Below are 13,690 nucleotides of genomic sequence, written 5' to 3'. Positions count from 1 at the left end.
GCTACGTCCCTTGAGTCATGTCCAACTCTGTGTGACCCCATAGATGGAAGCCCGCCAGGCTCCACCATCCCTGGGATTCTCCAGGCAAGAACACTGGAATGGGTTGCCATTTCCTTCTCCAATGCATGAAAGTGAAAAGTGAAAGTGAAGTCGCTCAGTCGTGTCCAACTCTTAGCGACCCCATGGACTGCAGCCTACCAGGCTCCTCTGTCCGTGGGATTTTCCAGGCAAGCGTACTGGAGTTGGATGCCATTGCCTTCTCCACTAACTGTATGACTCCTGTATAATAAGACACACAGAATGGAAATTGGTGAAGCAATCAAAGTGTCTAAAACTATTTCTTAGAAAAATAGCTAAATTTACTGAACTCTTAACTATTTGCCAGGCTAATTGGTTTACACACGTCTCAAAACCTGTGAAGTAGGTACTATTACTCCTGTTTTACAGAAAAGCTGAAGTACGTTCAAAGAAATGAGTGGGAAATCGTCTTTTCCAAAATCACAAGTGGGGAAGCTGGTTGTCTTATGTAGCCAGTCTTCATCGAAACCCATGCTCTTAATCTCTACACTAAAAATCAATGGCTATAACAAAGAATTCAGACACTACTTCACAAATGTATATTTATGCAGCAACAGGAAATCCTTCTAAAATTATGGAATAGCATTGGAATAATGTGTAATATTTAGTGAAAGCAAGCAGGATACAAAATTATATACACAGTGTGATTTATATATTTTTTAAGCTAGAATGAGTTTGAAAAGAACCCAACGTGTGTGTGTTTGCTTTTCACTATTGTCCCCGCTTTTTTTTTTTTAATCTAAAAAGGATACTGTGTCCCCTATAAGATTATAAGTTTTTGTAAACAAACTCTGTTTTTGTAACCTCAAGCCCAGCTATCCTGTTTACACATAATGGGCACAAAATTTTTGTCCAACTGGATATAACATAAAGGGATCCTATGTGTGTTTCCTACTAGAGATTCTGTAAAGTCCATGTTCTCTATAAATATTCTAATACTTATATGCCTTTTTAAAACCTGGGGCCCTACCTATGAGATTCATTTTCAAAGGTTCTGCTAATTTTAATTTCAAGTTTATGTTTTTGTTGTTTTTTTGCATTCCTATTAGAGACTAAACAGTCTACATACAAATCTCAGTGGTATTTAAAAATAATAGCATATATTGAACTCTATGTCACTACTGTTCTAAGCACTGGTAAATATTTTCCCACTTAGCTCTCATGACAGTTCTATAAAATTAATACTGTAAAGCACAGGGAGATGAACTGACTTCTGCTAGGACACAAGAAAAAATATTGGAGCTTGGATTCACAGGAAGCATGATTCCATGTTCTAATTTAAGTTTATATACTGTTTAATTCAACCACTGTTCTTTAAGAATGAAGTGTAAAACCTTTATTGTATAAATGGAGCATGAATAGAGAATTTTATTCCATTGTATGACCCCTTGAGAAAGTGGATGGAAAAAAAATAGAGAAGCCTAACTGAGATGAAGAAAGCAAGAAAGCAAAACATAACATACAGGTGGCAGGAAAAAGCGAATGACTCAGTGGTTTGGGGTTCAAGGGACACAATGAAGTGGAGAAGACTTCCTCCACTTAGGTAGCTTAGTCTAATTATTATGTATTTTGAAAAAATGTTGTAACATGGAGTCAGATGCCTCTTGGGTAAAGCAGGTTGGTTCCTTCCAAATCTACTTTGCAAGGATTCACCAGAACCAAAAAATTCACCTCTTCTGCCCCCCTTAATTTGTCCACACTTTATTCTCTTTCTTTTGTTTGTTTTACAAGATCACTTTGCCTTGTTCTGGAGATTAAATTACAGTGCAGTGCACAAGTCATAAATGTAGGGTTCAAAGAATTTTGACAGATGCATACATTCGTGTAACTCACTGTAAGATACTGTTCCCATAGGTCCCTTACAAGTCTCCATTTCCTTTTTTTTAAGTTTCACATGTTCATTATTGAGCCTCATAGACTGCTAATGAAGAAACGGGAAACATCAGGAGCCAAGCATTCCCTCTCCCCCATAGGCTGTTCAGACAGTAGTGGTGTTCTCACTGTGACTTGGTTGGTTAATACACAAGTGATCTTAACACACAGCATGTGTGCCACTTTATATCGGAGGCTTTTTATAGACCCAGCTTGGTTCTTCTGTCTTCTCTTGGAGTTGTACCAGATTTTATTACCAGTTTTCATTTGAATCCATTGAAGAATGGGACAATTCTGCTTTTGTTTCGTGGCCTGGAATCACTTGATCCTGAAAGTCTTGTGAGAAGACATGGTGATGAGTGAGCTCCCACGTCTGCACTTTGTGCAAGCAGAGGTACTGTCTCTCTCTTCAGGAAGGTGTATACAGTGAACAGGCTTAGAAAACAGTCTCCTTCTGGAGCAAAAGGCGATTGGTTTACTGTCCGGTATAATAATGTCTGCTTCCAGGGCAAAGGACAGGCAGACTTATTGCCCTTTATAAAAGGTTGAGGTTCCCTAACCTTGAGGTTCCTCAGTTCTGCCACAAACCTAAGTATGTGCACAGCATGCATCTGGGCCCCTCACTGTCCCCTCCTGTAACGCTTCGGAGGTGAGAGGAGGCCGTGCAGACTGCCAGCTGCGCTGTGGATGATAAAGTCCTTTGCCTCTGACCCAGGGCCTTCGAATTTTCTGCCAGCATCCATGAGACTGTGGCAGGTTAACTGGTGGTTTTGCAAGCAGGGTAAAATTTCAGACTCTTCAGAGTTCTTGACAACCATACTCCCTCAAAACTGTCACTAGTTGTTCTCACTGACTCGATGGACGTGAGTCTGCGTGAACTCTGGGAGTTGGTGATGGACAGGGAGGCCTGGCGTGCTGCAATTCATGGGGTTGCAAAGAGTCAGACACGACTGAGTGACTGAACTGAACTGTTCTCATTCTTATTTTTAAATATCTCTTTTCTGTTGCATTTTGGGATAATTTTTTCATAATGCCTTCTAAATAAAGACTGTGTACAGTCTGGATTGCCCATTAAGTTTTTTATTTCAATGATTATGTTTTCCTAATTTTTCTACTCTTTTTACCCATTATTGAAACATGTCTGATTTTGTTTCCTAATGTCTTACTCTTTTGAAAAATGTATGTATTGCTTCACCTCTGAGAATATGAAACATTGTTTTCTTTAAGTTATGGTATTATTTCAGATTATTTTTCTGATTATTGATTTTGTGGCAGTGTTGTTTAATGGTAGATTTATGTGCTTTGGAGCTTTGATTTTCATGTTCGTTTTAACTGGGGAAGAGTGGTTTTGTTACCTACATCTCCCTATCTAAGGATTTTGCAGTTGGCCAGGAGGCTCCAGGGTTCTCCAATCTCAAACCAGATCTTCCACTAACAATATGAAATTTCTCCCCCATGTTCATTAGTTATTGCCAGCACAACCTCAAAAGCTCAGTAGTTCACAGCAATAAGCATTTCTTTCGCTCACACGTTGTGAGGTAGCGCTGATTTAAACTGCAGGTCTGCAGTCAGCTGGGGCAGTTCCAGGTGTGTTCATTGTTGCCGTCAGGCTAAGGGAGAAGCAGCTCTCTGGGGGAGGTCATCTCCTGATAAGGGCAAGAGCACAGTAGGGCAAGACCCATTGTACAAGCATTTCAAGCCCCTGCTTATATAACATCTGCAGATACCTCACTGGCCAAAGCAAATCCATAGTTGAGCCCCAAACAAGGAGCAGATAAGTATAAGTATACTAGCCTTTTGTAAGAGGAATTTCAAAGTTACAAGGTAGGGACTCCCCTGGCTATCCTGTGGTTAAGACTTCACCTACCAGTGCAAGGGGTAGGTTTGATCCCTGGTTAGGGAGCTAAGATCCTACATGCCTCAAGGCATATATATATATATGTGTGTGTGTGTGTGTGTATATATATATATAACAGAAGCAATATTGTAACAAATTCAATAAAGACTTCTAAAAAATGGTGCACATCAAAAAAAAAAAAAAAATCCTTAAGAAAAAGAAGGCAATTTATATCTGCCTCACAGCAAAACAAACTCACCCTTAACCCAAGACCCTCAAAAGCCTCATCCAATCATGGACTCAGGATCAAAATCCAATATTTTATGATATATATCAGATTTGAATGTGGTTCTCCTTGATCTGGAAACCTATGAACTAAAATGTGTGTTGTGTGTGTGTGTGATCTTTCCTTCACCCTTCACCCTTACCCCACGTGGAATGATGGAACAAGGATATATTAGGTGCATTTAATACTCTTAATCAAAAAGGGGAAGATCAGAAGGCATTAGCATTCACTTCTTCTGAAATACCCTAGGGAAAATATAACCTGTCCCTCTACTCTGGGAGTAAGGCATTTTTCTTGGTTAGACCGTAATTTTGCTCCCTGGCAGTGGGTCTCCAGTCTGTTGTTCTCTGCTGCTCTTGATTTCATGCTCTCAGGAAGTTTAGATTTCTGTTATTGTTATTGATCACGTCCAGAGAGTACATTGGAGAATATGCCCCTTTTGATGCTAAGAAGGTTTCTCAGCTACTTCCTGCCTATGAAATGTTGTTGGCTCAGAGGTCTTTTTATATCTCAGTCTCATTCTCTTTTAGTCCTATCTGGTGATTTTTTTTTTTTTTTTTGCCAGTACAATTCTCTCAAAAACATGGATTTTTTAATGTATTTGTTTTCTGTAAACTCTACAAAGCTATACCCATAATTCCTTTGGGGACATGACATACTAAACTATTAAAAGGAACTTCCACCCATTAGCCTTCTGAGAGATCCTGCCCTTAAGTTTTCTAGAAGCCGCATTATCTCGCTGAGGGGATCTTCCAGGCATCACCTTCTTTCAGATGTCTTACTAAAGGAAATTACAGCAATGCCCTTTAATTATATTTTTCCCCCAAGCTGAATCTGAGGTTCTTCCTGGCTGGAAATAAAGAACTTTGCTTTCCAGATAAGCAAGTTCAGGGCTCTTTGAAAGTGAAAGTGAAGTTGCTAAGTCGTGTCCGACTCTGTGCGACCCCATAGATGGCAGCCAACCAGGCTCCCCCGTCCCTGGGATTCTCCAGGCAAGAACCCTGGAGTGGGTTGCCATTTCCTTCTCCAATGCATGAAAGTGAAAAGTGAAAGTGAAGTCGCTCAGTCCTGTCCGACTCTAGCGACTCCATGGACTGCAGCCTACCAGGCTCCTCCGTCCATGGGATTTTCTAGGCAAAAGTACTGGAGTGGGGTGCCATTAAACCCCTCTAAATTTTTGCAAGTTTCAAGGTTTTTATTTTTCCTGAATTAACCTCTTTCTTTAATAAGGTGACAGCACCTTTTTAAATGGATCTAAAAGTAACATGCTAATAACTTTCAACATAAGCCTAGAAACCACCCTGTCTTCCATGTTACCACAGGCAGCAGTGTTACCAAATACAGGTTGCCATTTTTCCAGCTTCTGTAATAATTTTCATTCCCGTTTGCCACCTGTTCCCTACCCTAATAGCATATATTTTACGTTCTTAATACAGTAGCATCCCAGTACTAGGTTTTCCGTATCAGCTAGCTGTGCTGCAAAACAAACAACCACAGAATCCCAGTGGCATGTAACAATAAGCTTTTCATTCGTAAGTCTACAGGTCAGCTAGAGAAGCTCGGCTCCACATCACAGGTCTGTGTGCAAGTAGAACAGTTCTTCTCCACAAATACTCATCTGGGCTGGGTCCCAGGTTGAGGGTAGCAGCTACCCTGGGGGAAAGCTTTTCACTGAGGTGACAGAAATGTAAAAGCGCAAGCCCCTTTTGTGCTTAGTCGCTACGTCATGTCTGACTCTTTGCAACCCCATAGGCGTAGCCTGCCAGGCTCCTCTGTCCATGGAATTTTCCAGAATATTGGAGTGGGGTGCCATTCCCTTCTCCAGGGTATCTTCCTGACCCAAGAATCTACCCTGTGTCTCCTACATTGGCAGGTGGATTCTTTACCACTAAGCCTCCAGGGAAGCCCTATAAACCCCATTGCTGCTAAGCTGCTAAGTCGCTTCAGTCGTGTCCGACTCTGTGCGACCCCATAGATAGCAGCCCACCAGGCTCCCCCGTCCCTGGGATTCTCCAGGCAAGAATACTGGAGTGGGTTGCCATTTCCTTCTCCAATGCGTGAAAGTGAAGTCACTCAGTCGTGTCCGACTCCTAGTGACCCCATGGACTGCAGCCCACCAGGCCCCTCTGTCCATGGTATTTTCCAGGCAAGAGTACTAGAGTGGGGTGCCATTGCCTTCTCCATTAGACAACCACATTTCAAAACCCCTGCTTTCCATCACATCTACTAGTGTCCCACTGGCCAAAGCAAGTCCCACTGCTGAGCCCAAAGTCAAAGTGTGAAAAAGTACACTCCCTTTTGTGTAAAGAACTTCAGAGTTAGAATGGTGTAGGATATGGATACAAGGAGGGAAGAAGAATTGGGGCAAGGAATTGAACACATCCTGTGTGGTAATATGTGAGGTACTGGTTGCCAGGCTGCCCTTCTGTCCTTCTGCTTCAAGAATATACAGCTTATCTAAGACTGTAGTGCCAAGCCGGAGTAAGCAGCAGCTTTTTAAAGATTCCTCGTGAGGAGGTCAGGGTAAGTGAGGGTCACCTAGCCCAGCTCCTAGTTGTTAGGCAGTGAACTTGTCTCTTATCTCCATCTCATCTAGGGCACTTTTATTCTCTATTCCTCAAAAGGATACAAACTCTCAATTGCTTCTACCTTCTTCACCACCTATGGGCCTGCAAGCCCATGACTCCACCTCCTTACTTTGTTATTTGCATTTCTTTTCTATTCTTGGCTCACAGAAATGTTTATCGTATTAAACGAAGTGTCTTTTTCTTTTCTAAGCTGTGTATATTGTTTTCTTTCCCATATTACATATCATAGCTTTAGATTTGGAGCAAGGAGATACCCTGAACCTTGAACTTCCGACAGCTTTGCCACTCAGAGTCCTAGAATCCTGTGTGAAGCTTCTCTTTTATTTTCTGTGATGGTCTTTAAACATAAAATGTGTTTTAAAATCTCGTGGCATTAAGTATGCCTAAATTTAGTGCACTACAAAAAATAACCAGTTTCTTGAAAGATAGACAAGATGTTCAAGTTCAGTACATTAAAAAAAAATGATCAGGAAAATTATATAGAGCAAAAATAGAAAATAGTCCTCTATTCTTGCCAGTAAATCTGATCACTAAAATAAACTATGAATACTTTAAAATGTGTATTTTAAATAGTAGTATATTTTATTACAAACCTGGTTATCCCATTCTCTTATCCAAACTTTCATCTGTTTTTTTTTTTTTGACTTTTTATTATATAAAATTTATTATAGGAAAACTCAAGTATATAATATACACAGAATAGTGTAATGACTTCTATATACCCATGACTGAGCTTCATAATTATTTGTCATGGTAAATCTTGCTTCATTTATAGCAGGGGTTGGGAAACTATGACCCACATATTAAATCCAGCCTACTGGCTATTTTTATAAATAAAGTTTTATTGGAACACAGAACATTTATGCTCTTTTGTTTAAATGTCTATGCTTGCTTTCATGTCACAATAGCAGAAATGAGTAGTTACAGTAGAGATTGTATGGCCTGCAAAGGCAGATCCTAAAATATTTACTATCTAGTAGCTTACCAGAAAAAGAAAAATATTTGCTGACTGCTGGACTATATACTCTCATCCACTTCCCTCAGCAAAAAATATCTTCCACATTTCATTTAAAAATATTTCAGTATGTATTCTAAATGAAAAAATTTAAGTTATTCAGTTGTGTCTGACTCTTTGCAACCCCATGGGCTGTAGCCTGCCAGGTTCCTCTGTCCATGGAATTCTCCAAGCAAGATTACTGGTGTGGGTTACCATTTCCTTCCCAGAGGGTCTTCCCAACCCAAGGATCAAAACGGGGTCTCCCACATTGCAGGCAGACTCTTTGGAAGGAATGATGCTAAAGCTGAAACTCCAGTACTTTGGCCACCTCATGCGAAGAGTTGACTCATTGGAAAAGACTCTGATGCTGGGAGGGATTGGGGGCAGGAGGAGAAGGGGACGACAGAGGGTGAGATGGCTGGATGGTATCACTGACTCGCTGGACGTGAGTCTGAGTGAACTCCAGGCATCGGTGATGGACAGGGAGGCCTGGCATGCCATGATTCATGGGGTCGCAAAGAGTCGGACACGACTGAGCGACTGAACTGAACTGAACTGAGACCCTTGTGCTATAAATGGCACTGAAACATTTGGCGACACTTGAGCAGGGTCTAAGGATTAGATGGTAGTGATGTATCAATGCTAGTTTCCTCATCTTGATGGGTTGTATTATGGTGAGACAGGAGAATGTCCTTGTACATAGGAAATACACACAATAGTATTGAAGGGTAATGGGGCAGTAAGTAGGTCAGGAACTTACTCCCAAATTATTCAAATAGCAAAAATTCTTAGTACTCTTTTTTTCGAGCATCCTGTATGATTGACATTGATTCAAAATGAAAGGATTTCTTATGAAATACAAAGTTAAATGCACACTAAGTTACAGCAAATTCTCACATATCTCTCTCTCTTTTTTTTGGCCATGCAGCATGCTGGATCATAGTTCTCTGACCAGAGATTGAACCTGTAACCTCTGCCTTGGAAGCTCAGTGTTAAGCACCAGGGAAGTCCCTGTCACATTCTTCATTACAAAGATTTCTTGCTAGGCTTTCTACATGACAAAAACTAGTGGATCATTACTTGTCAACTTTTTGACTGTTAAACAAGGTGATATTTTTTAGCATTAAAATTTTATGACTTGCCCTCTTGCCTTATCCACTTTCTGTTTCTTGATCAGCTAGCATATAACGAGGAGAGGCAGGGACTAAGAATGGCTCAGAAAGAACATTCGAGGAAGGCAAAATTGACGTGTAGGACAAGTTTGTTTTGCCTCTGCCTCCGTTTTCTCTGCTGTTGTCTTTCCCTTTCAATCCTGGCCTCCCAGTGATCTGTGTCCAATGTACTCCTATTGGATGGCTCTTCCTTTCTCAAAAGACTAACTCATTCTCACTGAGATGTTTGGACTTAACGTGTCATGCTCCTCAAAGCGTTTGCAGTAGAAAGAACCCAATGGTTTTTTTGAGGTTTACTATGGTTCAGAGCACTTCCCAAAGAGTGGCAGAAGGAAGGTAAATAGTCTGTCAGCATTAGTAAGATGGATGTTTTTGGTACCCTACTGAGTCATCCACATAGAGGGCAATCCTCTTCTCCATTTATACATCAATTGAAATTTTTGTGTAATAAGTCCTTGGGGAAATATCTTGGGAAAAATAGTATTTGGAGCTACTTCTATTTGAAAAATTGTGATAAATTATTTACCACAAGCATTAGCAGATGAAAACATTTTTTGCAGAAACAGTGAGGTTTAATTCTTAGAGGCATATTTCATTTGTTAACATCTATTTTCAGTGGACCATGGGCAATACAAGTCAATGTTTAGGTTAAGAAAGCAATAATTTATGTTTAGAACAGTGAGATTTAAATTCTGCCAAATTAGGTAGTTTGGGACATCTCTAAATATTTTTTAAACTGTTCAAGTTAAATGTGATATGCTATCTGTTTTACAAATAACCTTCATTTCCATTTTTTTTTTCTTTACTAAGACAAAGTATTATTGTGTTGCAACTTGATGCTTCAAAGTCTTGTCTAAACAGAGCACTAAGCTTGTTGCTTTGTGTTTGTCCAATTATCTCTTTTCTGTTTTTTAAATTGGCCATTTATTGGTCATTTTTCAGTTTTTCCATTAGTCCCATTATTTTTAACAATATGCCAGGTGGCACAGTAGTAAAGAATCCACCCGCCGATGCAGGAGACACAGGTCCCATTCCTGGGTTGGAAAGATCCCCTGGAGAAGGAAATGGCAAGCCACTCCAGTATACTGGGAAATCCCATGGACAGAGGAGACTGTCAGGCTGCTGTCCATGGGGTTGCAAAAGAGTCAAACACGACTTAGCAACTAAACAGCAACAACAAAAGTGATAGCTGATGGTTCCACCATTAGTGTTTTATGTGGATTTTTTTGCAGGGAGGGAGGGTGTTTGTATTTTTTATAGTTTAAGATCATTTTATTGAGCAGAGAGAGGTGGGCTGAGGCAGGGCAACTACAGCTCCTCCAGCGTGGCCTCAGGGGAAAACACCCCCTCCCCGCCCCCATCCCTCTGTCCTTTGTGTTTTTGATTACCAGGACATGAGTTTTGTCAAAAGGCAGTGGCACCCCACTCCAGTACTCTTGCCTGGAAAATCCCATGGACAGAGGAGCGTGGTAGGCTGCAGTCCATGGGGTCGCAAAGAGTCGGACACGACTGAGCAACTTCACTTTCAGTTTTCACTTTCATGCATTGGAGAAGGAAATGGCAACCCACTCCAGTGTTCGTGCCTGGAGAATCCCAGGGATGGGGGACCCTGGCGGGCTGCCGTGTATGGGGTCGCACAGAGTCGGACACGACTGAAGCGACTTAGCAGCAGCAGCAGCAGACCTCAGAAATCAGTTGTGTAAAACTTTGTTTTAGTTTAAAATATGAATTAGCCTCAGTTCTTTCATTTTAAAAACTATATTGCTGCTTCTGTTTAAGAATTGGGGTTATTTAATCTTCCTCATTCTGTGAGATTTTAGATCTACTCATGTAATCTCAGGTAGCAGATTGATTTTTATATTCTAGGACAATTTTAAAGGAACCAGCTAAAGACTGACATAGCTTTTTTTCTCCTCTGTTAGCTATTTATGCATGTAGTGTTCTAATTAGTTTAAAGAAAAATGTCAAAGACCTTTCCCCAAAGAGTTTCCATCTACTCATGTAAGTAGAAGCAGATATACAGCACAAAATTAATTTGTAGTGTCTAGTTCTCATTAACCAAATGAGTCACTTTTTAAAAGATTTTTAGGAGGTTACAAGGCAGTAAAACGTGTTTAGACTGGAATTCGGGTGAGGATTAAGAAGGGGTTTGAACAACAACAAAAACAAAAAGTGATTATCAAAATAGGGTAGAGATTCTAGAAACATGGTGATTATTGAAATAGAGTGGAAAATAAAAGTTTGCCTTCAGATAACTTTCTAATCTGTTCATGTTTTTGTTCACTAGTAGAGAGCATGACCTTTTAGAACTAACACCCAAAAAAGATGTCCTTTTCATTATAGGGGACTGGAATGCAAAAGTAGGAAGTCAAGAAACACCTGGAGTAACAGGCAAATTTGGCCTTGGAATACAGAATGAAGCAGGGCAAAGACTAATAGAGTTTTGCCAAGAAAGTGCACTGGTCATAACAAACACCCTCTTCCAACAACACAAGAGAAGACTCTACACATGGACATCACTAGATGGTCAACACCGAAATCAGATTGATTATATTCTTTGCAGCCAAAGATGGAGAAGCTCTATACAGTCAGCAAAAACAAGACCAGGAGCTGACTGTGGCTCAGACCATGAACTCCTTATTGCCAAATTCAGACTTAAATTGAAGAAAGTAGGGAAAACCATTAGACCATTCAGGTATGACCTAAATCAAATCCCTTATGATTCTACAGTGGAAGTGAGAAATAGATTTAAGGGCCTAGATCTGATAGACAGAGTGCCTGATGAACTATGGAATGAGGTTCGTGACATTGTACAGGAGACAGGGATCAAGACCATCCCCATGGAAAAGAAATGCAAAAAAGCAAAATGGCTGTCTGGGGAGGCCTTACAAATAGCTGTGAAAAGAAGAGAAGTGAAAAGCAAAGGAGAAAAGGAAAGATATAAGCATCTGAATGCAGAGTTCCAAAGAATAGCAAGAAGAGATAAGAAAGCCTTCTTCAGCGATCAATGCAAAGAAATAGAGGAAAACAACAGAATGGGAAAGACTAGAGATCTCTTCAAGAAAATCAGAGATACCAAAGGAACATTTCATGCAAAGATGGGCTCGATAAAGGACAGAAATGGTATGGACCTAATGGAAGCAGAAGATATTAAGAAGAGATGGCAAGAATACACAGAAGAACTGTACAACAAAGATCTTCATGACCCAGATAATCACAATGGTGTGATCACTGACCTAGAGTCAGACATCCTGGAATGTGAAGTCAAGTGGGCCTTAGAAAGCATCGCTACGAAGCTAGTGGAGGTGATGGAATTCCAGTTGAGCTATTCCAAATCCTGAAAGATGATGCTGTGAAAGTGCTACACTCAATATGCCAGCAAATTTGGAAAACTCAGCAGTGGCCACAGGACTGGAAAAGGTCAGTTTTCATTCCAATCCCAAAGAAAGGCAATGCCAAAGAATGCTCAAACTACCACACAATTGCACTCATCTCACACGCTAGTAAAGTAATGCTCAAAATTCTCCAAGCCAGGCTTCAGCAATATGTGAACTGTGAACTTCCTGATGTTCAAGCTGGTTTTAGAAAAGGAAGAGGAACCAGAGATCAAATTGCCAACATCCGCTGGATCCTGGAAAAAGCAAGAGAGTTCCAGAAAAACATCTATTTCTGCTTTATTGACTATGCCAAAGCCTTTGACTGTGTGGATCACAATAAACTGTGGAAAATTCTGAAAGAGATGGGAATACCAGACCACCTGATCTGAGAAATCTGTATGCAGGTCAGGAAGCAACAGTTAGAACTGGACATGGAACAACAGACTGGTTCCAGATAGGAAAAGGAGTACATCAAGGCTGTATATTGTCACCCTGTTTATTTAACTTATATGCAGAGTACATCATGAGAAACGCTGGACTGGAAGAAACACAAGCTGGAATCAAGATTGCTGGGAGAAATATCAATAACCTCAGATATGCAGATGACACCACCCTTATGGCAGAAAGTGAAGAGGAACTCAAAAGCCTCTTGATGAAAGTGAAAGTGGAGAGTGAAAAAGTTGGCTTCAAGCTCTGCATTCAGAAAATGAAGATCATGGCATCTGGTCCCATCACTTCATGGGAAATAGATGGGGAAACAGTGGAAACAGTATCAGAATTTATTTTTCTGGGCTCCAAAATCACTGTAAATGGTTACTGCAGCCATGAAATTAAAAGACGCTTACTCCTTGGAAGCAAAGTTATGACTAACCTAGATAGCATATTGAAAAGCAGAGACATTACTTTGCCAACAAGGTTCATCTAGTCGTCTTGTCATGGTTTTTCCTGTGGTCATGTATGGATGTGAGAGTTGGACTGTGAAGAAGGCTGAGCGCTGAAGAATTGATGCTTTTGAACTGTGGTGTTGGAGAAGACTCTTGAGAGTCCCTTGGACTGCAAGGAGATCCAACCAGTCCATTCTGAAGGAGATCAGCCTTGAGGTTTCTTTGGAAGGAATGATGCTAACGCTGAAACTCCAGTACTTTGGCCACCTCATGCGAAGAGTTGACTCATTGGAAAAGACTCTGATGCTGGGAGGGATTGGGGGCAAGAGGAGAAGGGGACGACAGAGGATGAGATGGCTGGATGGCATCACTGACTCCGATGGACGTGAGTCTGAGTGAACTCCGGGAGTTGGTGATGGAAAGGAAGGCCTAGCGTGCTGCGATTCATGGGGTTGCAAAGAGTCGGACATGACTGAGCAACTGATCTGACTGATCTGAGAGAGCATGAAAGTCATGTTTAAATCTTAGTTTCTGTTAACAGAAATGTCAGTAAAGTCAATGCATTTTACTAGGTAATAAAATGGCTTCATTTTCCTTTA

The 13,690-nt window shown here is 40.7% G+C and overlaps 1 protein-coding gene across 1 annotated transcript in view; it reads left to right on the top strand.

Annotated features, from left to right (window-relative positions):
• Positions 1–13,690, top strand: part of LOC112442547 (uncharacterized) — a 24,198-nt gene extending 10,508 nt beyond the window's left edge. The window contains exons 3-4 of the mRNA XM_059877944.1: positions 8,587–8,765; positions 11,174–13,690. Of these exons, the coding sequence (XP_059733927.1) occupies positions 8,714–8,765; positions 11,174–12,171 (1,050 nt within the window). The 5' untranslated portion in view covers positions 8,587–8,713 and the 3' untranslated portion in view covers positions 12,172–13,690. The remainder of the gene's footprint in view (positions 1–8,586; positions 8,766–11,173) is intronic.

The sequence above is a fragment of the Bos taurus genome, chromosome 2 (assembly GCF_002263795.3).
Source record: "Bos taurus isolate L1 Dominette 01449 registration number 42190680 breed Hereford chromosome 2, ARS-UCD2.0, whole genome shotgun sequence".
Classification (NCBI taxonomy): domain Eukaryota; kingdom Metazoa; phylum Chordata; class Mammalia; order Artiodactyla; family Bovidae; genus Bos; species Bos taurus.
This window is presented reverse-complemented; position numbering and strand designations above follow the sequence as displayed.